This window comes from Mustela nivalis (assembly GCF_964662115.1).
Source record: "Mustela nivalis genome assembly, chromosome: 6".
Classification (NCBI taxonomy): domain Eukaryota; kingdom Metazoa; phylum Chordata; class Mammalia; order Carnivora; family Mustelidae; genus Mustela; species Mustela nivalis.
In genome coordinates, this window is record NC_139025.1 from 51,443,248 (window position 1) to 51,469,078 (window position 25,831).

At 34.5% G+C, this 25,831-nt stretch overlaps 1 protein-coding gene across 3 annotated transcripts in view; it reads left to right on the plus strand.

Annotated features, from left to right (window-relative positions):
* MDGA2 (MAM domain containing glycosylphosphatidylinositol anchor 2) overlaps window positions 1–25,831 on the plus strand; it is a 996,453-nt gene that overhangs the window by 714,985 nt on the left and 255,637 nt on the right. For all 3 annotated transcript variants that reach the window (XR_014312926.1, XM_082735224.1, XM_082735225.1), the window contains exon 9: window positions 16,349–16,618. Coding sequence is in view for 2 of the 3 variants with exons in the window: in XM_082735224.1 (XP_082591350.1) it covers window positions 16,349–16,618 (270 nt within the window). In the remaining variant the exon portion in view is untranslated. The remainder of the gene's footprint in view (window positions 1–16,348; window positions 16,619–25,831) is intronic.

Here is a 25,831-nt window from a genome sequence, read left to right on the forward strand (position 1 = left end):
GTTAGAAAAAGTGTTATACACCGTGCTTCACATAATTCCCTTTTTCAATAGATATTTATTTATTGACATAAATATGTTTTTTTTTTCAAGGATAAACAAAGGCTTTTAAAATCAGAGCTGGTCAGAACTTTTCAAAATCTGAAATATAGACATTTTACAAAGTCCCACACTAACCCAAATGTGTTTACATTTCAGTCAATGCATCTATATACAGAAACTCTGGGAAAGGACCGATTTTGCAAACTCAGGATTTAATATAAATGTACAATTACCATACATTCCAAAATGTGTGAATGGAGATATAAATACTGTCTTACATCTCTGAATCATTCTTTAGGAAAGATTTAGCACTTTTTAATAAGGCTTCTGTAACATTTCCCAATGTTTGCAAATGCAACAACTATGACTTGGCAGAAGCAATGAAAGCATTTCTTCCTCTGTTACCAACAATTATCCCAGAAGCTGAAACTTCATATACAGAGTTTCTTGCTGTAAAAGAATTTACAGCATATTAAAAAGTGCTTTGCTTCTTCTGTCTTTACCATTGTGTAAAATATAGCGAAATAGTACAGGGGTTTTTTAGGTAGTCATTAACTGTTTTGAAGTATGTAGTATATCTTGAAAGCATTCACTGGAGATCCCTGTAATTAATGTCAGTAGCATAACACATGGCTGTTTAAATCACTACCTATATCTCCTATTTCTACACAAATGATATTTAAGGTACTTCTTGACTATTAGCATCTACAGTAGCCTTTCGTCATCCACAGGGGATACATTCCAAGATCCCCAGTGGATGAAACTGTAGATGATACCAAAACCTATATTATGATGCTTTTTGTATATATAGATATCTATGATAAAGTTCAGTTTAGAAATTGTAAGAAAAATTGACAGCTAATGATAAAATAAAACAATTGTAACAATAAACTGTTAGTAAAAGATATGTGAATGTGATTTCTGTGTCTTCTCTGTTCTATTTCTCCCTCTCAAAAAAATATATTCTTACACTGTACTCACCCACCTTCTTGTGATGATGTGAGATGATAAACTGTCAATACTGAGATGAAGTGAGATGAATGACAGGCATTGTGATGTAGCCTTAGGCTCCTATTGACCTTTTGTCTGACCTTATGTCTCATATTCTTCAGGATGGTGGTTGACTGCAGGTAATTGAAACAGGACCATGCAAACCATGATAAGAGGGGCCTACTGTATACTAAATGTTCTCATCAAATTATAATAAATGAAGAAGCCATTTTGATGCCCAAATTAGAATGATATATTAATTTAAGTATTTTCTGGGTGTAAGTGGTTGTTCTTAGCAATCTTTTCATGAGAGTGTTTTCTTTGTTATTATAAGGCAGACAAGTAAATTAAAACAATGTATCTTATTTGCATATTAGAACTACAACTATACTTAATAATATAGTTTTGTAGCCACTGGAATTATAATCATTTTGGTTTTGTTTTCTTATTTGTTTGTTGTTTTTGTTGAAAATATTTTGTGTATAAATACATGAATGTACATGATAACTGTCTTTAACCTTCATAGAAAATAAGATAACTAAAGTATCTACTAAATATAAAAACACTGAAGGAAGCAAAGAGCAAAAACCAAAAACCATGCAACTTCTACTCACTAATATTTTTGGTGTTGGAGACCATTTTTTTTAGCTCCTTCCTACCAAGACTAAAGCAACATATCATCTACTTTTGGTCTAGATTAAGCTTCATTATTTCATGTCAAGATTTTCCAGGATAATTCTTCATTGAATTCCCCTCTTTATTTCTGAAGATTTCTTATATACTAAGTTCACTATCATGTTAATGATCTATATTATCTATATATCTGATTTATAAAGGGTGAAGGAATTTACATTTCATTTGTCATAGTAGACATCTATTTTTTTAAGTAAAATCCAGTGATTCAACAAGAACAATCAACATATGAAATAGCTACATATAATGAACTTCCAGATAGAAAATGCAACATTTTAAATATATTTTTATTAGACCAACCTCATTCATGCTTTACTTAATTGGTGCTATTATCATATAACCATTTCTCCTTCCTTAAAAATGCAGGACTTCGACTGTATTGAGCACCATAACTGTTCCTTTGTTTCCTTTATTGTTGCCAAAAATCTGTGTAAACCATGCTCTCTTTTTTTTTTTTAATATAATTTTTTATTTTTTATAAACATATATTTTTATCCCCAGGGGTACAGGTCTGTGAATCACCAGGTTTACACACTTCACAGCACTCACCAAAACACATACCCTCCCCAATGTCCATAATACCACCCCCTTCTCCCAACCCCCTCCCCCCAGCAACCCTCAGTTTGTTTTGTGAGATTAAGAGTCACTTATGGTTTGTCTCCCTCCCAATCCCATCTTCTTTCATTTATTCTTCTCGTACCCACTTAAGCCCCCATGTTGCATCACCACTTCCTCATATCAGGGAGATCATATGATAGTTGTCTTTCTCCGCTTGACTTATTTCGCTAAGCATGATATGCTCTCTTACCTTGCTTTCTGCTTACTTCACTTTCCTGTTTCCAATGTCCTGTCTTCTTTTCTAAACATCCCCAGTGCATGTGCTAGAGGAGTCCCCAAGTCATATCTATAAATCCACATCCCTTTTTCCAGTATCTTATTTTCATACCAAAACCACAATATTCAATGATTTTTATTTTAATTTATTCAAAGTTTAATTTTCTGTTCAGCACCAATACTTTATAGATCTCTTCATTTCCCTTTAATTCCATTAGAAATGGTGCATCCTTTCAGAAAAACAATTAACTGAATTTCACCTCCTGAACTTAAAACTATGTATAAAATGTAAGCTTCTGTCCAAAAGTTCTGAGAATTGGCTTTGTGATAATTCATAAGCTGTTGCAGCTTCTGAATGCTGATTCTTCTTCTATTAAATGAAAGTGAACATTAGATGGGTTTTTTGTTCAGTAATAAAACTTATTCTGAGGTGGTAGTGGAAGAAATGATTCTATTTGTGTTCAGTTTTTTTTTAAACTGGACTGATTGTGAAACTGAACTTTTATAACATATATTAATTTTTAAAACACCAGGACAGTTACATGACATCATACTCTATAGTCCAGATTCAAAACCTGTCAAACTCAGTCACTTATTTTTGTCATTCACTATGCATTGTAAATCAGACATCAGCACAAATTGTGGATTGCAGTTTCAATTTCTGAGAAGGTTGTTCTGCTTAATTGGCCTTCCTGGTTGACTTAGAATTAATTAGAAGGCTAGTTATATTAAAATGATCCTTATTGCTTATGTTTTTGAAATATCCCTGGCATTAATGAATACAAAGGACAGAAAGGGTCGAATTTTCGAGGACTTAGTTTTTAGCATTTTTTCTGCTTCTTCACTAAAAACTCCATCTCAAATATTATTTGACTTTGTTGCTCTGAGTTAAGTTTCCAGCTTTTACAGAAGTATTTTAGCTTTCAAATCACTTTGTTCAGTTATATGGACACACAGTTAAGCTCTAAAAGGCCATAAAGGAAAAATCAGAGTAGATTTTAGGGCTGATTTAATCAATTAAAAATACCGCCAGGGGCACCTGGGTGGCTCAGTGGGTTAAGCCACTGCCTTCGGCTCAGGTCATGATCTCAGGGTCTTGGGATTGAGTCCCGCATCGGGCTCTCTGCTCAGCAGGGAGCCTGCTTCCCTTCCTCTCTCTCTGCCTGCCTCTCCATCTACTTGTGATTTCTCTATGTCAAATAAATAATAAAATCTTTAAAAAAAAATACCCCCCAAATGAAATCAGTTCTATTACAGAAACTTCCTTGGATTATCCAGAATTCGTTTATTCTTCACTTTCTTTTAGGCCTAGAAACAGTATGGCTAAATAGTAAATAGTATCTATTAATCTTATAAAGCAAAGTTTCCCTAAAACGGGAGTACTGAGTATACTATCTTGTTATGAGGAAGCAATTGCAGTGGTTCTATAGATTATCCAGCATATGCCTTGTATCGATAATACAAATATACACACATTTTTAGTAGCATAACAATTTAATAATTATGCACCATAATTCCAGAATTCTATCTTGCAGAGAAAACTGTTAAGGATGTGAGGTAATAGTTACCAACAATCTCAAAATGTGTGTGAACAGTAAACACTAATTTTGTAAAGTGTATCACCAAATCTTTGGTGTTGTTTTCCTAACAATGGTTCACAAATGTTATAGACGATTTTGTTTTTAAACTACATTCCCCTATATTGCCAACTTCTGAGGTAGACTAACATTATGCTAAAGACTCATTTATAATTTTCTTTTTTAATTTTTTATTAACATATAATGTACTATTAGCCCCCGGGTACAGGTCTATGAATCGCCAAGTTTACACACTTCACTATAATTTGCTTTTGATACTGCTTCCTTTAGTTGCTGTGTTGGAAAGAACACGGATTTTGAATTCAAGCAGTTTGGGATCTAAAGTGTGTCACTTGTATTGTGTAGAATGCTCCAGAATGCAACTTCCCAGATTTAGCTTCCTTATATGTAAGATGGAGATCATAATATAACTGTAGAAGGTTGCCATGAAGCGTTGCCTGAGTGGCTCACTTCATCAAGCACTGGACTCTTGATTTTGGCTTAGGTCCTAATCTCTGGGCCTTGAGATCAAAACTGAGTCAGTTCCATGCTCAGTGGGGAGCCTGCTGAATATTCTCTCCTTCTTCCTCTGCCCCTCCTGCTCATGTGCTCTCACTCTCTAAAAATATTGTAGATAGATAGATAGATAGATAGACAGATAAAACTGTTGTAAGGATTAAATGAGGTCATAAGTATGTGAAATGTGCTTGTACGGCCGCACAGAGTAGATTAATCCTAAAAGTGTTGTTTTGATCTCCATTTTAAAATATACACTTAGTCAAACCCTACAGAATTACCAGTACCTTTTTCTAAGTCCATCCTTTTTCATATCTATCTCTGCTGAATTAATTCAGGCTTATTTTAAGACCTAGTCGAGCAATTCTCTTATTCTTTCTGACACCAAATAAGTAGTGTGTTTCCCAACACCAATCCTCTGATTCTTTGAAGCCTCTGGGAGTCCAAAATTCAATCCAATGCCAACGCTAACTGCCTGGACTTAGTGAAGATCCCAGGAGTTAATGATGGGCTCAGTCCTGCAACATTAGCTGCATGTCAGACCAGATACAATTCCCAATTGCCAGCCATACTTCTCACCATCCAGCAGCAATTTTGAGAGTTCCCAAGACCTCCTCCCTTCCAAGTTTGATAATTTGCTGAACACCTCATAGAACTCAGGAAAACATTTTCCTTAAATGTACCAGTTTATTATAAAGGATGTAGCTCAGAAACAACCAAGTAAAAGAGATGTGTAGAGCAAGGTGTGGGATGAGGAAGAGGGGTAGTTGAAAGATTCCTTTCTCTTTGCAAAGGCACCATTCTTCCAGAGCATGTGTTTACCACGTTTGTTTACCAACCTGGAAACTCCCCTAACCCCGTTGATGAGGTGTTTTTAATGGATGTCTCATTATGTAGGCATAATTGATTAAATCATTACCCAGTAGTACTTGAACTAAGTCTCTAATCTCCAGCCTCTCCTCCCTTCCTGGAGGTGAGAGGATGGGGTGGAAAGTTCTAATCTTCAAATCCTGGCTTTATCTTTCTGGAAACCAGCCCATATTCCACATCCTTAGCTAGAGGCTGGTTGAGGTTCACTTCATTAGCATAAATTTCTGTGTGGTTGAAAGGGGCTTGTCATAAGTAACAAAGCGCACTCTTATCACTCAGGAAATTCCAAGAGTTTTAGGAACTCTGTGCCAGGAATCAAGAACAAAGATCAAACATATATTTCCCATTATACTACAGCAGTTAATCAGCTATTGCCTCATACAAACTCACACATTCCTTGTTCATATTAAATTGTGCTTACTTACACATATTAAGATATTCCCTTTATACTAAGATTGTAAATTGCATGTTAACAGGAGTCATTTTTTTATTCATTTGCATTTAATCCCCTAATATATCTTCATGTACCCACCATTACCTAAAAATTCTCTATTTATGTGCTTGATTGATACAAATGAGAATCTTTTGAATCCATATCCTTCTAGTAGCATAATGCTTAGCGAAATCACATGGTAAATTCTAAATTGCTAACATATTGAAGGTAAATTGGCCTAGGTTCATATATGCTTGGTGTTTCTCACTGCATAAACAGGTTACTCATAATCATTTCTGAATTTTAGTGTCCTTACCAATAAGATGGATATAACTGCTGCAAGACCATGAAAAGATTTAAGAGAAGTACACACACAGACACAGAAGGAGAGGTTGTCCTACAATAAAAGTAGCAACCTCACTGTTTTTTTTGGACAACAGAAGAATTTAATTCACTAACTTAACACTCAAACCCCTGGATTTTCCACCTAAGTACTGGATTTTTATTTATTTATTTATTTTATTATTTTTTTAAGATTTTATTTGTTCATTTGTCATAGAAAGAGAAGCGAGAGCAAGCACAGGCAGACAGAGTGGCAGGTAGAGGCAGAGGGAGAAGCAGGCTCCCCGCCAAGCAAGGAGCCCGATGTGGGACTCGATCCCAGGACGCCGGGATCATGACCTGAGCCGAAGGCAGCCGCTTAACCAGCTGAGCCACCCAGGCGTCCCAGTACTGGATTTTTAAAATTATTATTATTAACAGCACAATTTCCCCAGATCTCCATAAACAACAGCAAAGAATAGACAAGTATTTCATTGGACAGGTATTTGGCTTGAGCAGAAATGACTTTAGAAAAAAGGACCCTAGTGTGTACATGTTTAGCAGTGACCTCTCTAAGAATTAAATAACTAAGATCACACATAAATGGAAGTTCTCCAAACAGGTGACTATTTAGTTCTTCTTTTAATTATAATTAAACTGAGGATAGTTCTATACTTATTTAACATCAATGGTCTTGCACTCCCTTAAAGACTTAAAAATGGGTTATATTAACATTTTTAAAAATTAGCTTGAAAGTTTGTTTATTATAGACTTAAATGTCTTTTATTATTTGTGTAAATCAAAAGTATTGCTTTGTTTATAGTTTTGGTGCTCATGAGAACCTGGAAATTGTTTTTAAGAAATAGAGGTAAAATTTTATTCATACACAGTGTTAAAAGAAATCATGAACTCATCTCTGATCTCCTTATTAAGAAATAAACACTAATGTACATTTCTCTATAGTTGGATGTTTTCATAGGTTACTCTTTCCAAATAAGTTAGACATTTGTATATGGATTTAAAGATTTAGAGCCATACCCTACTTGGAACATTTGCTAGACATCTGGAACCAGTAGATAAAAGAATAATAAATACCAAAAATCTGATTGTGTGCACTTTATACTCAATAATTTTATTCCAATCAAAATCCTTAATAACTGTAAAATGTTAGATCTTTACCGCCAGATAGCTAATCTTCTACATGCACTCATTATATATATTAATACATGGATAATACAGAAATTCATTTTTATGAAGTACTTGTTATATACACAACATTTTGAATCTGGTTTGAAATCCATCATTAATAACACTTTTTTCCTTTAGCCTAGCAGTTTTATTACAATACTTTTATGCTTTCCATAAAACATAATTCCCATTTTTGACCTATTCAAGTTTATACATTCTAAATGACAGTGTGAATAGACCAATGTATATTTTCATTAATAACCTTAATAACCAATGTTTCCAAAGGAAATATTGTGAGAGAGCACTAAATCAGGAAAAACTGATAGTGTTTGTAATTGGGAAGAATGAAGCATAGGTTATAGTTAGGAGCCTGCTCTCTGGAGTCAGATCAGCTTGCTTGAATCCTTATTCTGCTACTTTTTAACCTGTAACTTTGCACAACTATCATATGATCTCCCTGATATGAGGAAGTGGTGATGCAACATGGGGGCTTAAGTGGGTAGGAGAAGAATAAATGAAACAAGATGGGATTGGGAGGGAGACAAACATAAGTGACTCTTAATCTCACAAAACAAACTGAGGGTTGCTGGGGGGAGGGGGTTTGGGAGAAGGGGATGGGATTATGGACATTGGGGAGGGTATGTGCAGAAGTTTTCCATAGGCAAATGTGACTGGATTACAGTGAGTGTGCTTAGTTTCACATTTTCTCACTTATTTTGAGATTATGGAATCACCCCAAATCCAGGTAGTTTCAGCATTCTATTAAATAACAGTAATAATTACTTTCATTTAAGGATGCTTTCCAAATCAGACTCTGTTGAAATTTATGAAAATACACTGTGTTTGAAGAGATTTAACTCAACACTATCAAATGTTTTTTTTTCCTTTAATTTTTTTATTTTTTATAAACATATATTTTTATCCCCAGGGGTACAGGTCTGTGAATCACCAGGTTTACACACTTCACAGCACTCACCAAAGCACATACCCTCCCCAATGTCCATAATCCCACCCCCCTTCTCCCAAACCCCCTCCCCCCAGCAACCCTCAGTTTGTTTTGTGAGATTAAGAGTCACTTATGGTTTGTCTCCCTCCCAATCCCATCTTGTTTCATTGATTCTTCTCCTACCCACTTAAGCCCCCATGTTGCATCACCACTTCCTCATATCAGGGAGATCATATGATAGTTGTCTTTCTCTGCTTGACTTATTTCGCTAAGCATGATACGCTCTAGTTCCATCCATGTTGTCGCAAATGGCAAGATTTCATTTCTTTTGATGGCTGCATAGTATTCCATTGTGTATATATACCATATCTTCTTGATCCATTCATCTGTTGATGGACATCTAGGTTCTTTCCATAGTTTGGCTATTGTGGACATTGCTGCTATAAACATTCGGGTGCACGTGCCCTTTGGATCACTACGTTTGTATCTTTAGGGTAAATACTCAATAGTGCAATTGCTGGGTAGCCGAGACCAAGTTCACCTATCAAATGTTTTCATAGGCTGTTAATAAATGAGTGGACTGAATCTTCTAGGTTTGGATGAATGACACATTCACATATACTGAGGGTATAAAAAAATCCCTTATTTGAAATAATCTAATAGGTCAGATACATTTAAAGAATTCCCACAGAAAATCACTCATACAAAAAGTATATATGGATTTTAGGATATTTCCCTGGTAAGTGCAATTAATTATATTTTGACCTTTGCCATTTAAAAACAAACTTATAAGAAGAAAGATAAACAGTTGCAAACACTGTTAGACAAATACAAATACATTGAGAGTAAATGTGTATTCACCTAACATATTTGCATTTGATTCTAGTACCATTAATTTCCATTTCACTTCAGCTTTCCATTCCAGTAACTATATCTCTGATCTTATAATTATTCCAAATTTCCCTACCTCTGAAATATTAAATTCCAACCAATTCTGTTTATCAACTGCACCTTTCTGGTCTCCTGACTCCATTGTTCTCAGTGTACTTGCTTTTCAGATTTTTAAATTGTCCTAGTAATTCAATCCATTGATTGTCTTCCCCCATTAGTTTCCTTCTAAGTGTATTTCCTTCTGGAATCAACTTGGATCCCAGGATCTGTTGCTTAAACTGTGTTCTCCCCATTGCCTGTCCATTTCTCATTTTGCCTCACTCACCAAGTATGTATTAAATATTAAACTGCAGAATTTTGTAGGCTCAGAGTATTTTGTCAGTTACCTGTTATTGTGTAGCAAACTACTCTTGATACCTAGGACATTAAAATAATCACACTTCATTATATCTAATTATCTACTCCCTACTAGTCAAGAATTTGAAGAGAGCCTGCCTGGGCTCTTTCTCTGTGTCATGTGCTATTGTCTGGGTTGCTTGGTGGTGTTTTGCAGGCAGCTGGTCTGGTCTGGAAGGTTGAAGATGGCCTCACATGTCTGGAACCTTGGTGGGGATGACTGGAAGGCTGACCTTAACTCTGCCCTTTCCTTCTCAGTATAATCTCAGGGCCTCTTGAGAAGGTTTCTTTAGTAAGGTAGTTGGACTTATTTCATGAGTCTGGGCTCCCAGAATAAGTATTTTAAGACATAGAAAGTGAAACTCCCAGTCTGCTGTGGCCTGAGCCTAGAAAATGATAGAGCATTAGTTTTGATCTATTTTATTGGTCAAAGTAAACACAGAATCCATAGAGTAGACATAGAATCCAGGTCTTGATGGGAAGAATATTGAAGATATTTTAGACATCTTTACTCTTTTACATCATTCATTTGTTCTTTTCTTTTTTTATGCATTCAGTAATAATCTGGTACTAGCTATAATGCTCACATACAGAGAATACAGAGGATGTGCAATGAAGGGAGTTTTAAGTCCCTTTATAATGGAACTTACATGAACTAGATATGAACAAATAATGTTGCTAAGCAATAATTAATTATTATTAATAGTAGGAGAGATGCATTACTAATTGTTAGTCCAGGGTAGGCTTTCTGAAGAGGTAAAATACAAACAATGAGAATAATGCAGCCATGGAAAAAGTGAAGGAAAGAACATTTGGGGAAGAAAGTCTAGAATCCAGAAAGGGCTTCTCATACAGAAACAGGAAGAAAGCCTATGCTTCTGAAACAGAATAACTAAGATAAGAATGGTTGAGAGTATGGTCAGAGCCACAACATGCCGGAGCTTGTAGGCCTGATTAACAAGTGGAGGTGAGTCAATAAAGTATTCTAAACAGGAGAATAACAAGAGTTTATTTCTCTTGTGAGAGAATATGTGGCCAGTATCTGAGAACTAGGAGGTCAAAAAAGAAGCACATTGGCCTGGTAGAAGGCTATTGCAAGACATTCAAAGTAGTCCATGTGAGAGTTAATAGTGGCAGTGGAGACTGAGAGAAATGTATAAACTCCTGATATATTTTGAAGATAGAGTTAATAGAAAAGTTTCTTTTCTGATCATAGACAATATTATTGAACAAAGAGGTATCATTGCTGATCTCTACTATTCAGCCATCCCTCCATATGCCAAAAAATCTACAACACACATTGTATATACTAAACAGAAAATGCTTTTGCTATAATCATTTATGGTATTAAACTTGTCTATACATATATTTTTTTTCAATCTAAAGTTGTGTATTGTTAACATTTGGCACATTTTATTACTTCATTTCTTTAAAGCATTCAAATCTTTTAGTTTTGTAATAAAACTCTCTGGATCCACATATCTCTCTGCTTATTTATATTGATTCTCCTGTAGTAGCTTCTATTTTCCTCTAACCCCATAAGTGACTATATTCAGGAGTAAATCCAACTTTGGTATTTTATGTGTCTTTGTTTATACTCGCTCTGAGCTGTCTTAACAAAACTGTATCCTGCAGTCAGGCCTCCATCTTGAGCTTTATATCTGTATTTCCACTTGGTTATCAAAGATGGGTGTGATTCTGGGCATATGTTAGACAAAATATTCTACATCACTTTTCCAATGCAAACAACCAAAGGTGCTAGGAAGTTACTAAAAATACTATTAAAAGCATTAAAATGTTTATTTTAAAAATACGATGTCAAATTTATAAGAAAGCTGGACAATGAGGCTGATTTTACCCTGAGAGCATTTGCTGACAAGGGTGAATTTGAGCTTCAGTTGTGCTGGCATTTCTGGCCAAGGGGTACAAAATTCCAAACCCAGAGTATTTCCTGGGGGAAAATTCTACCCATAGACGTGGGAACCCAAGAGACTGTATCCATAGGAGAAGAGTAAAGTAGAAATAAAACGCAGTCTACACATTCCTACTTCTAAGAAATTTGCCTTTGAAGTGAGCAGAGTAGGGATGATGTGGGAATACATACTTTACATTATAATCACAAACTGCCTCTTATCTGGATTTTTTTAAAGATTTTATTTATTTATTTGACAGAGAGATCGCAGGTAGGCAGAGAGAGAGAAGAGGAAGCAGGCTCCCTGTGGCGCAGAGGGCCAGATGCGGGGTTCCATCCCAGGACCCTGGGATCATGACCTAAGCTGAAGGCAGAGGCTTTAACCCACTGAGCCACCCAGGTGCCCCCTTTTATGTGCATTTTTAACTCAAATTCATATCACCTTGTTGATTAAAGTAAAACCTTAAGCCAGGAACTTAGATTAATGTGATCCTAGACATTGATGTCAGTAGCTGCCTGTAGACACAAATCTCTCTAGAGGAAAAAAAAAATCATCTTAGACATTAAAGAGTTTATTTTTAAAAATATATTTTTAAAGAACATAAGTATTTTTAAAGACCAACGAATATCACATAATCAGAATTAACCAAGAATACACAGAGAGAAATTACTCTGAGAGAAGGCCAACAGAAAAACATCCTTAAAATCATAATTGGAAATATCCGACAGTATAAAACAATCACTTTGTTTAAAGAAATAAGAGACAAACCTTACTATGTTTGCAGGTAATGAGAAAGTATGAAAGTAATGGCATAACAGGTATACAAAAGAACTATACAGAATACTTATAAATGAAAGCCTTGTTCTTGTAATTAAAAACACAGTGGATGGGTTTAGCATGTTCAGAAGAATTTGTTCATAATGCAATTCAGGAAAAGCAAAAATGGAAAAGTTGGGAGAGTATAAGAGGCATAAAATAGAGAATGCAAAAGATGCTCAAGTGAGGACAGAAAGAAAAGAGCACAGGTATTATTTAAGAGTTAATGGTGAGATTTTCCAGAAATTTCTTAGATGAAGGACATCATACTTAAATCAACAGGTCTTAAAATCCAGCAAATCACTAACTGTTAAGTACAAAGAAATCTCTACTTAAAAATATTATATTGAAGATGTAGAACATCAAAGGTAAAAACATTTGAAAGTAGCTATAGAAAAAAAGCACAGTGACTTCAAAGTGTGAAAATTTGAGCTTACTTTTCTACAGCAGTAATGGCCATCTAAAGATGGTAGAATGGTGTCCTAATATACTGAAAGAAAATAACTGCCAACCTCTAATCCTATGTACAAGGAAATCATCTTTTAAGAAAAGGTTAAAATATATATTTTCAGAAAATCAAGATCAGAAAGGTCACTAAAGATAATTCTAAATCATGTACTTTAGATAATATTTGAAAATTGATCGTGGATTTCTATGGTCTGTAATGAAAGAAGGATTTAAAGGGAAATGAGTCGGCATATATCTGGACAATTCTAAAAAATTGTGCAGGTATAACATTATAGTAATGCCCAATAGGTTTTAAGAGAAGAAAAGAGAATTAAAATTAGTAGCAGGAAAAGAGTTGGAATAATCATTCAATCCATAAATCTGAAAATAGACAAAAAAAGATCACACAACAAAATAAAAAGTACAGAACAGGAAGGTACATTTCTACTCAAATATATCAATAGTCATAGTAAATGTAAATAAAGTATTAAATGCTTTCAGCAAAATAAAGATTTCCAGACTTTCTTCAAAAAAATGGATTATAACCACATGCTGTTTAAAAGAGATGCTTGTAAAGTATAAGGATAGTAGAACTTTAAAAGGCTGGAAAAGACATAAAATGCAACTACTAAGTGAATGTCAGGGTAACTATATTAATTCAGAAAAAATTGAGTTTTAAATAATAAGTTGCAAAATGATAACTTCAATTTACCAATAAAATAAAGAAATTTTAAATTTGTATGTACCTACTAGTGTAAGCTCAAAATATATAAATCAAGAAGGAGATATAACTATAAGAATTTTTTTTTACTTTTTTAAATTTTTAAAAATTTTTTTAAATTTTTAAAATTTTTTTTAAATTTTAAATTTTTTTAAACACTTTTGGAAGTGTTTAACCACCATAAATGGGGTAAAAACCCAACAACTGCATAGATGATTTGGACAACTCATTTGTCAGACTTGACCCCCAACACCACATCACATCCCTAAATCGCAGACTATTCCTTCTTATTGGACTATAAATCATGTTTCAACAAATTTCAGATGATTGAAAGCATATGGTCTATTTTCTTCTCTGACCACGATTAAATTAAAAAATCAGAAAGAACAGATAATAAAAAATACCCTGTATATTTGTAAATGAAGAAAGACTTGCCAGCTAGGTATCCCTACTGTGTGACTAGCAGGTGCACAAGTTCAACACGTCCACTGTACCCTAAACTACCTCTCCTCCTCTCCCCATCTTCATCACTGACACCATTATTTACCTATCTAAAATAACATTTGTGGTTTCACTCTCATTGCCTTAGTTCAGTCTCTTAACAATGATGTTCTCAATTTCTCTGTGACCAAACTCTTCCCTTTGAGGTCTGTACTCCTCCTATCTGCCACAATATTCTTTCTAAAAGATTGGTTTAATCAATAAAGCTTTCATTAAAAAAAATAGATGGACTTAGAGGGTATTATACTAAGTGAAATAAGTCAAAGGCAAATACCATATGATTTCATTTACATGTGGAATCTGACAAAACAGAAAAAGACTTCTCATGGATGCAGGAAACAGAGGTAACAGAAAAAGAGGTAGGGGATGGATGAAATAAAATGAAGGGGATTATGAGATACAATAGAAAAAAATTAATGATTGTCAATACCAGAAGAATAAAACGCACACTCCATGACGTGATATTCAAGAATCCTTGAATAGAGTCTCTTTCTTCCCATCTTTATTTCTTCCTGAGCTCTCATGCACCTCTTGTGTACCAGCTATGCTAATTAATTTATACTTCTCTGAAAGCCCCCTCCTCTCTATCTTCTTTTTACCTCTGAGCATAAGAATCTCCTTACCTGGGATGTTCTCTCTTACTGCTTACCCACCTCACCATTTCCTATATATGCTGGAAGGTAGAGCTCAAGTATCACATTCCTTGAGATGCCTTGAGTGGTCAGTCCTCATAGTGTTACTCACTTCTTTACTTTCTACCCGGGAATTGTATTTTGTCTTTCAGTTTTGTAAATCAGCAATTTAAATATCTGCCTATTGTATTAGGCATATTACATGCCTCATAAATTACATGCAGACAGGGATCTTTTTCTCATTTATTTTTTAAAAATTCTTAACACTTACAAAGGAAGAGCTCAAAACTTGAATTTATGAATAAAATGAAATTTAGTAAGATAGTTTAAACATTTTTATTGAAAGAAGCAAGAAGGGCCAGTCAACAGATAGGCAATGAGAAAGGACAGCAATAGTATAGAAAGTAGATGAGATAACATGTAAAGAATATTGGAGGGCACATTTGGTGTGGCTGTCCTAAAACCTTTCAGCACCTTGATGGAAAGGATGCCAAGTATATTTGAATGTTTTTTATACTGCATAACTCAAACGGATGTCATACACATGTAGTCAAGGATGCAGTTATGCTGGGCAATGCAATCCTGAGTAGTTTCCTATCTTATTTGATTAAATGAACCCCAACATTAGTGTCAAGGAAGTAATTGTTATTTATCTACTGGGAGTCATTAAGAAAAGGATTATATTTTGCATATTCTACATAATGAGAGAAGTATGTAACACTTTATAGAAATCTTTCTATCAAATACAAAAATGTTAGGTACCTGATGTAGCAAGTTTTTAATCATACGGAAAACAATCACAATTAAAACATGTAAGTGAATCATTGCAGTGAGTTAGAAACCATGTCCACCTGTGGTATAATTTGCAGAGTTTGCTTAAGACACATGAATATTATGACTTTAAGTCAAAGCAGTTCAGACAATTTATTATAATTTATTTTAAAAAATAAATTATATATTTGTGGGGCACCTGGGTGGCTCAGTGGGTTAAAGCCTCTACCTTCAGCTCAGGTCATGATCTCAGGGTCCTGGAATCGAGCCCCGAATTGGGCTCTCTGCTCTGCAGGGAGCCTGCTTCTTCCCTCTCTCTCTGCTTGCCTCTCTGCCTACTTGTGATCTCTCTCTATCAAATAAATAAATAAAATATTTATTTTAAAAAATTATATATTTGTGCTACTTATTCTGTTAAATAACAGATACTCAGAAGCCAAACTAAGAATAATTAGAATTCGCCAACTTGAACCCATGGCTTTATCTGTTTCAAAGTCTTATGCTAGTTTGAAGATTCTGTGTTTTACAGCAAGAACATCAACTGGTTGCTGACTATATAAACCAAACATAGTCATAATATTTTGTTCTGGGAAGTAGCTAGAAAGGAAAATGAACTCTGCTACTTTCACCTGCAAATGCTTTTTCAAAGCAATGAATTTCATTCACTGCCCACAGTCCATAAATGATGTTTCCCATTTCCCATTCCAAGCTGAAGTTCCTGGTTTGTTCTCCACCCACCTCTAACTCCTTCCCTGTTGCTAGATGTGCTCTTAAAAATAGCTTCTCACAATAATAATAGCTCCTGGCTTATGGCAAACCACGTGTTTCATCTGTTTTAACATGTCTTCTACAGATCCTCCTGCTGTGGAGCCAGCATTCCTGGAGATCCGGCAAGGACAAGATCGAAGTATTACTATGAGCTGCCGGGTTCTGAGAGCGTATCCAATACGGGTACTGACCTATGAGTGGCGCTTAGGCAATAAATTATTACGGACGGGTCAGTTTGACTCTCAAGAGTACACAGAATACCCAGTGAAGAGTCTTTCCAATGAGAACTATGGGGTTTATAATTGTAGCATCATAAATGAAGCTGGAGCTGGGAGATGCAGCTTCCTTGTTACAGGTAAGATTCTAAATATTTCACCTTGTATATATTTTTGATGAAGGGATCTTAGGCTAAGTAATATAAGAAAGTGTTTTGCAAATCCATGGAACATACTGTGAGTAATGTGTCTACTATAGTTAGAGCTATTCATTTCTTTCAGAGGCAAATTTATTTTAACAGTTGCAGTTTATGTGCCTATGAAATTAGAAGTTTATGTGAATTCAAGATTTGGTGAAGAGGTTGGTTATTTGAGTGTTTAATAAAGTGACAAATCTTAACCAGCTTTTTTAGATCAAATTGCAAATATTAATACATATTTCTTCTGCAAGTCTAAAAGTTCTTGTTAACCAATACCTGCTTTGGTATTCTTAACAGTAGAAAGGGTATTTTTCTTCTTCCTATTTATTTACTACCTCTGTATGTGTGGTGGAACTCATTTTGTCCTTGGCTTACCTTTGGTTAACAAATATTTAAAGGAAAAGCAATAAAGTTGTATCTGGCATATAATAAATTAGAAAGAAATAACCATCAATATGTTTTGATATCATTATATGAGTATATTAAAAGAAATATTAAATCTGTATTAAATCTTAGGTAATTATATAAATTATTTTATAATCTATATACTAAAGTAAATTTGTGTGATTTTTGAGCTCGGGTTTAGACATACATTAAAAAGATATATTCCTTTTCAGGATTATTTTGTTCTGGTAAAGTTAATTTTAATAGTTGGAATGTTCATGCTAGTAAAAGAAGAAACTGGACATTGTATATTATCTGAAAAGCAGTAGTAAATATTATGATTAAAGTGTTTCAGATTTAATTAAAACTTATTCATTAGTAATATATATTTTTATTCATAAGTTCTTACTTGTAAGAAAATTTTCTAAACATGAATCGCCTTGAGATGTTTTGGCTTCTTGAAATGTGATAGTAGGTAGATAAAATGTAATGGATGAACCAATATGAAGATATCCCCTCCGCTGGATCTTACCATCTCTTGATTTTGCAATCCCTTTTTTAGCATTCAGTCGGACTTAAAGATTTCTAATTTGATTCTTAAAGTGAACTAGTCAAACAAAACCGGAAGTCGCTAAGACCATACTACTTGTTGTTTTCTACATATTAGTAGAAACAGTTGACCTTTTCTTTTCTTTCTTTCTTTTTTCTTTTTAATTAACACCCAAAACAAAAATACTCCATAAAATTAACTACATCCCTTCCTTCAAACTTTTGGGACTTATATTCATTCTAACTTCTTTGTTATTCCTGACATTGTTTTCTAACTTTAGTTTAGGTCATGCTGCCTCTATAAGATTTTTATTTGTTCTCTGTTATGTGACCCAAATCCTATTTTCTGAACTAGAAGACAAGCTAATTTCCATTCAAAATCCATGGGGTGTAGTAAGTAGATTTTGATAGCTCCAGAAAGGAATAAACCTGTTAGGGGTTGCCCCACAAAGGGAGAAAATATAGCCCCATGAATTGATTTGTTTCTAGTGTGTATTTTTCTGTCTTCATGTCAGCCTCATCGTTTCAATATTTCCACATATAATCTAATATAGTTTTGAAGAAAAGAGAAAATAATTGTGTTCCAAGTATTGTATAATCTGGGAAAATATACAATACAGGAGTTTGGAGCATCAACCCCCCAAATAGTCAAAAGTTTTCATATAGCTTTTAACTCCCTCAAAACTTTACTAATAGCCTACTGTTGACCAGAGGCTTACTGATGACATAGTCTTAACACATATTTTGCATGTCATATTTCTACAATAAAGTAAGCTAGAGATGTTTTATAGACCATATTTTTATAATAAGGTAAGCTAGAGAAAAGAAAATGTTATTAAGAAAATCATAAGAGAAAATACATTTATAGTACTATGCTGTAAAATAAAAACAAAAAATTAAAAACAAAAAACAAAAACAAAAAACAGAAACCTCCATTTGTAAGTAGACCCATGAAGTTTAAATCTCTGTTGTTCAAGGGTTCATTGTTTGAAGAAATCAATGATTCCATAGAATCAGAGGTCTGGAAGAAACTTCAAAAACACATTTCTTCTATTAAAAACACATCACAGTTAGTAATCCTATGAATTTCCTGCAGTTAAAACCCTTTAAAGCTATACTGAAGGGAACTAAGTAATAGGATATATTCAAGATGACATATATTCTTTATCCACAAAACAGATCTTTGAAGACAATTCTGTTTACTTCCTGACAGCCAAATTAAGAAAATTTTATTTTTTATTATTATAAATATTTTACCAAATTCAAGATCACTTTCCACTAGTCATGAATGTTATACATTTACCCAAAAGTGAACTTGATCTTATTATGCGTCAAAATGTACAGAATTGAACTAAAAGTCAGTGGCAGCCCTCACATTTATATTTATCTCCCAGGAAAGCTAAAAAATTCACACCTTTTTTTCCCAGTTATAGCATGTGTGTGTGTGGGAGTATGGAGATAGGTGAGTGAGGTTGTGTTTACTAAGAAGTCAGGGTGTGATAATATTTTTATATAAAGAAAAAGAAGGTAAGCAAAGATATTTTGGGAAGTGAATAGCCTAGCTTGTAGCACACTGTCTGTGTTAGAAAATAGTAACTATAATATCACAAAATATGGTGTATTTTCATTTCTTTTACTTACTAATATTCTTATGGTAAAGATAAGCATAATTTTGTTTGTTTGTTTTGAAAATATTGCAATGAAATTAAATGGAGATTTTCAAGGAAAATCTAGGTTTCATCACTGTAACATTTAACACCATTACTGATAGGCAGCTTTTTAGGAACCATGGCCATTGGGGTCTTAGAATAATTTGAAAGACAAGAATAATATGTGTAATCAGAGACTTCATAAGATATTCTACTGATGAGCAATGGAATTGAGAGTATTGTGTTACTTACTGCTGACTAACCCACTACTACAAACTGAGCATCTTGAAACAGCATACATTTATAATCTATTTCTGTGCCAGGAGTCTGGACATGGCTTAGCTAGATCCTCTGTTGGGTCTCACAAGGCTGTGATCAAAGTGTTGGCTGAATGTTCTTATCTGGAGGCTCACCTTCAGACAGGAAGTTGAATCATGTCCAAACTTATTAAGGTTATTGAAAGAATTAATTTCCTTATGGTTGCATGATAGAGGACCCAAGTGTTTTACTCATTGTTGGCTGAGGCCACTTTCATGTCCTAGAAGATACCTGCATGTCCTAGAGATCACTCATAGTTCTCGATCATGTGGGCTTCCCATCATGGATGTCTACATCATCAGGCCAGCAAGAAGAATCTCTAGCTCAGCTCAGCTAAGATGGAATTCTTATATTGTAGCATAATTACTGAAGCGACATCCCATCAGTTTCTTCCCACTTTCATTAGGAAAGAATTACACACAAAGACATGAAAACCAGAGGTAGGAATCACTGGAAGTTAGTTTAGGGTCTCTCTGCCACAAATACCAGCATTTTCTGCCACAAGGAGTATTTTTTTTTTTTAAGAGCTACATATAAAGGTAAGTAACTGATTTATCTATGGCAATATTTAAAGAAATCCTTCAATTTAATATCTTTCAATAAACATGGAAAATAGGGTTTTACCAAGCAAAAATTTGCCTGTGATTGTTATTTTTACCTCTAGCCTAGAAATATTTCTACTAGGATTATGCATAGTTTTCCTTTTGATATATTACAATGTTCAGATTTATGTATTACTACTACTATTTTATCCATGTTCAGCAACAGCAGATCAGATACAGAACTAAAATTTGATTCTAGAAAGCAAATAAAGCAAAGATGAGACAGTTTTGTGAAAGGGAGTACATGTTATCACTCAGTGAACACAAAGAAATTCAGGTTGACTGGGAGCTATAATGTTGCCTGAGACAGGAGAAAATACTGTCGGATGACTCTTGCTTTGCTTAGTTTTAGAGAATGAAGAGAAGGAAATAACAACCAAATCAGATTTGACTCCAAATTAAAATATCAAAATATTCTATTCTTGTTTCCTAATGTCAGATTGAATTATATACCATCCAAATGAAAACATATTTTATTCTCTAGCAATGCATATGTTTGTTTTATTCAGCCAGATACTTAATTTCTTATGAATATCTAAAAATGAGCAACATAAGATTATGGATAAATCATTAACAATTATCAGAAGTAAGAGCAAATGAAATTGGAAAAATATCTAGTACAATTTCCTATGACAAGCTGGGGTACCTGCAAGGCTCAGTCAGTTAAATGTCTGACTTGGTTTTGGCTCAGGTCATGATCCCAGGGTCATGAGACCAAACCCCACCTCTGGCTCCTTGGTGTAGTCTGCTTGAAATTTCTCTCCTCCTTCCCGCACCTCTCCTCCCCGTGCGCCCATGTGTGCTTACCCTTTATATCTCTGTATATATTTCTCTCTTAAATAAATAAATAAATCTTTAAAAAAAAGTTCCTGTAATAACTCTAAAAGACAAAAAACTTGCCTGTAAAATCAATTATTTTTCAGGGCAGAATTTTATTAAATTTATTAAAGTTTTATTTATCATAATAGATAAACTAGTAGATCCCAATGTTTCTGCCAGATTATGAGATTTAGCTAATTTTTTAAAGAGCAGAAATTGCATCATATATTTTAACAACTCCTAATGTGTAGCATTCTACAGTGTGTAAATTGATTCCACTTATATCTTTTTCATCTCAAACAATCCTGCGAATTGTGTGAAAGCAGTGGTATCACCCTCCTTTGACAGATTTGGCTGACAAAGGCTCAGGAAGCTAAAAATAAAATGTATGTCTTCTAATTGTAAATTCAAGCTCTTCTTGACACACCTCAGTGACTCTTTTATTAGTGGTGCTAAGGGAATTTTTTAATAATTAAGCTAGATAAAATGTAGGTGAGTCTATGATGAATCTGAAAAAGTAGAAATAAAAATGTGAATACTAATTAAGGAAGTCAACACTGTCAGTAAGCAAAAATTGTACCAAAATTAGTCTAGGATCTAATTTACACAATATTTTAGACACATTTTATTTTTTTCCTCTAGTAAACACTTGACAGGTAATCTGTATTTCACATTATATTTAATGAAAAGCTTCAATTAAAATTTTTACTGTATTTGATTTAGAAGTTTAATGCTTTCTTAAATTTTCTCATTGCTCATTTTCTTCATTATAAAATCATGTAATTCCTCCAATGAAAGATTCAAAGCAGTATGGTCATCCAAAGCCTATTGTTGGATCCAAAAATAAAACATGGCAATGTAACAGAGCAATTTAAGATAGATTTCATGCATTTACATTTCATTTATCATAGATAGTTTAAAATGTAGACAAACTAAGAAAGCTGTTCTTCTCATCTGAATGACACATATCACTAATTTCTGAATGACACATATCATTATTCACTATAACACACTATCTGGTCTAGTAGACCAGAGAGATAAAGTCCAAGCTAAATTTGTTTTGTTTTCTTTAGGGTGTAAAGAATTTGATAAGAATGGAAATTAACTGAATTTATTAAAATTAAAGTAGATTTGAAAGAGTTAAACATCAAAGTCAGAAAATTTGGCCCTGGGTAAAAGAAGGAAAGCATAGCTGAGAGACAGACCTAGAGAGAGTAAGTTGATCACATCTTGGAATCAGAAAAGAAAGAGGTAAACATCTACATGCAATTAGAAGTGGGATATAAGACCCAAACTAGGGGTGACTTGAGCTATAGATTGAATTGTTTCCTTCAAAACTTCATATGTTGCATCTCCCCTTCCCCCATATATATATACACTGTCCCAGTGTGATAGTATTTGGAGATGAGGATTTTGGGAAATCAGTAGGTTTAGATGAGGTCATGAAGGTAGAGTCCTCATAATGGTATTACAGTACCTCCATAAGAAGAGATACCAGAGACCTTGCTCCCTTGCTGTTTCATGCCATGTGCAAACACACTAAGAAGAGGGCCATCTATAAGTTAGGAAGAGAGCAATCACCAGAAACTGGCTGTGCTGGTGCCTTAATCTTGGACTACCATCCACCAGAACTGTGAGAAAATAAATGGCTGGTTGTGAAAGCCATCTATGTTGTGGTATTTTGTTATGGGGTCCATGCAGGTAGTCCGTGCAGACAGCCTGCTGTAATCATAAATGCCATACTGTGTCAGAAATCACTGTATCAGATTATAGCCAGGAGCAAAGAAAATAAAGTCTCATGGTCTGCATGAAGATTTCTGGATAATATATTGTAAGTGTAACTGTCTTTCCTTCTTGGTAACTATATAAAGATAGTTCTTCATTGCCTGACAGATGTTAACAATGTCTAACAGTTCAATTTGTGTGTAGGCCATGGAACTCTCTGTGGCCATGGCTCCTTTATCTGTAGAATGGAATACCTGCTTCCCATAAAATATAATTTTAAGAGTACCAACTAAGTTAATCAGTGCAACAGTGTTTTAAAAGCAAAATGGTATGATCATAACAAGTTTAACATACATGGATTTTTGGATTTAGCCATAGGTAAGCAAACTCTTACTGCTTTCTATCTTGGTAACATAACAATGACAATACCACCCAAAAAAGTGGGGGAGGAAGGATGACTGATTGCGGAAATATTGTCAGTAATCAATACACACCTGAGCTCCGGTCAAGAACAGTTGAGTGATGAGACAATCAAGCTGGAGTAGAAGCCAGTGACATTTTGGAGCTAATCTGATAGAAGACTTTGTATTTTAGGGGGGGGGGTGTTATTTTTTTCTTCCTTCGTATATTATTTTAGATGGATTATTACCTGACATTATCATAGGGCAAAAAAGCAGACTCTCACTTGAAACACTAGAGGGAAAATTGAGAAAGAGAACTGGAGCCTGGCAGTAGTAGACAGTGTAGAATGGTGAAGTCAGCCAAGATGGCTGGCTGGAATTGAATTATTGGAAACTGGAAATACTGGAGAGATAAATTCCCTGAGAAGGATCAGGATGGAAAGATAGAGAATTATGGGACTGATGCTGAAAGCAGTATCTCTCTGTCCTGAAGCACACCTCCACTCTCCCAAGAGGCGCACAAACAAGCAACTAGGCTATTTCATCTTTATAGGTGATATCAGACAAGGTAGTTAGGGGACTTCTGTGGAAAAAATATGCAAAATCAAAAACAAAATTAGTATGAAAGAAAAAAAAAATCATTTTGCAATGATGAGAGTAATAAGAAACAATGCTGAATGCCACAAATAAGTGTAAGAAAAAATGCTAAATACCACAAAACAACATCTTCAGAGAAAGCAGGGATGATATAAGAAATAGAAGGAAGAAAACTAGCAGTGAAGAAAAACTACTTGGTGATTATAGATATAAAAAATGTAATTGTTAAAATAAATAAGTAAATGACTAGCCTAAATATCTAGAATAGACACAGTCAAAGAATAAGTAGGTTAGCTGGAATATCTGGTTTAGAAACCTTCCCAAAAAGCAGCAATAGATCACATGATAGTTGTCTTTCTCCACTTGACTTATTTCGCTAAGCATGATACGCTCTAGTTCCATCCACATTGTCGCAAATGGCAAGATTTCATTTCTTTTGATGGCTGCATAGTATTCCATTGTGTATATATACCACATCTTCTTTATCCATTCATCTGTTGATGGACACCTATGTTATTTCCATAGTTTCGCTATTGTGGACATTGCTGCTATAAACATTCGGGTCCACGTGCCCCTTCGGATCACTATGTTTATATCTTTAGGGCAAATACCCAGTGGTGCAATTGCTGGGTCATAGGGCAGTTCTATTTTCAACATTTTGAGGAACCTCCATGCTGTTTTCCAGAGTGGTTGCACCAGCTTGCATTCCCACCAACAGTGTAGGAGGGTTCCCCTTTCTCCCCATCCTTGCCAGCATCTGTCATTTCCTGACTTGTTCATTTTAGCCATTCTGACTGGTGTGAGGTGATATCTCATTATCTCCCTGATGTGAGGAAGTGGTGATGCAACATGGGGGCTTAAGTGGGTAGGAGAAGAATAAATGAAACAAGATGGGTTTAGGAGGGAGACAAACCATAAGTGACTCTTAATCTCACAAAAAAACTGAGGGTTGCTGTGGAGGGGGGTTGGAAGAGAGGGGTGGGATTATGGACATTGGGGAGGGTATGTGCTTTGGTGAGTGCTGTGAAGTGTGTAAACCTGGCGATTCACAGACCTGTACCCCTGGGGATAAAAATATATTAAATGTTTATAAAAAATAAAAATAAAATAAAAAAAAGAATGAGATCAGCCCAGAGAACATGGCAAACTTAAAAAAAAAAAACAAAACAGCAATAGAGAATACAAATATAAAGTGAAATTTTAAGAGATGGGAGAAGAGAAGCAAAAGTATAAATAGAAGTCCTCTCCCCAGCACCTGGATGAGTTCCTAGAACAGTGTATACTACTAATGAACACTTTGGAGGGAAGGAAGGAAGGAAAGGAAGGAAGGAAGGAAGGAAGGAAGGAAGGAAGGAAGGAAGGAAGGACTGAATGAAATCATAGGAGAAGAAAAATATTTAAAGTTTAAAGTTCATATATGAATTTTCATCCAGGTTAAATTAAACACATTATTTAAATTAGACTTTAAAGTTTTGGGCCACTTTTTGACTCTGTTTATATGTTTTAGAATATTTGTCAGTTCTTTTCTTTATACTAATTTTCTTTCATTTCTAATTTAAGCAATATCATATACTTAGCCTTACATGTCTTTAAAATACACACACTATACAACCCGTGTCTTTAAAAATTCCTACTTTTATAAGATGAAGGATAATTAATATATAGTGTTATATTAGTTGCAGGTGTACAGTTAATGATTCAACAATTCTGTTCATTTCTCATTGCTCATCACAATTATTGGATTCTTAATATATTTCACTTATCCCCCTGCCCACCTCTTCTCCGGCAACCGCCAGTTTGTTCTGCATATTTAAGAGTCTGGTTTTTTGTTTATCCTTTTTTGTTTGTTTAGTTTCTTAAATTCTACATATGAGGGAAATCATTTGGCATTTGTCTTTCTCTGACTTATTTCATTTAGCTCTATCCCCACTAGGTCCATCCATGTTGTTGCAGAGGTGACATTTTAATCTGTTTTATAGAAGATTGATATTGCCTTGTATATATATAACACATCTTTTAAGTCATTGAGCATTGTGATTTAGCTTTGCTAAACTCTTGAAAGTGACCTGGTAAAAATGAGTAGGATCAGCCTTTTTACTGTTTACTATA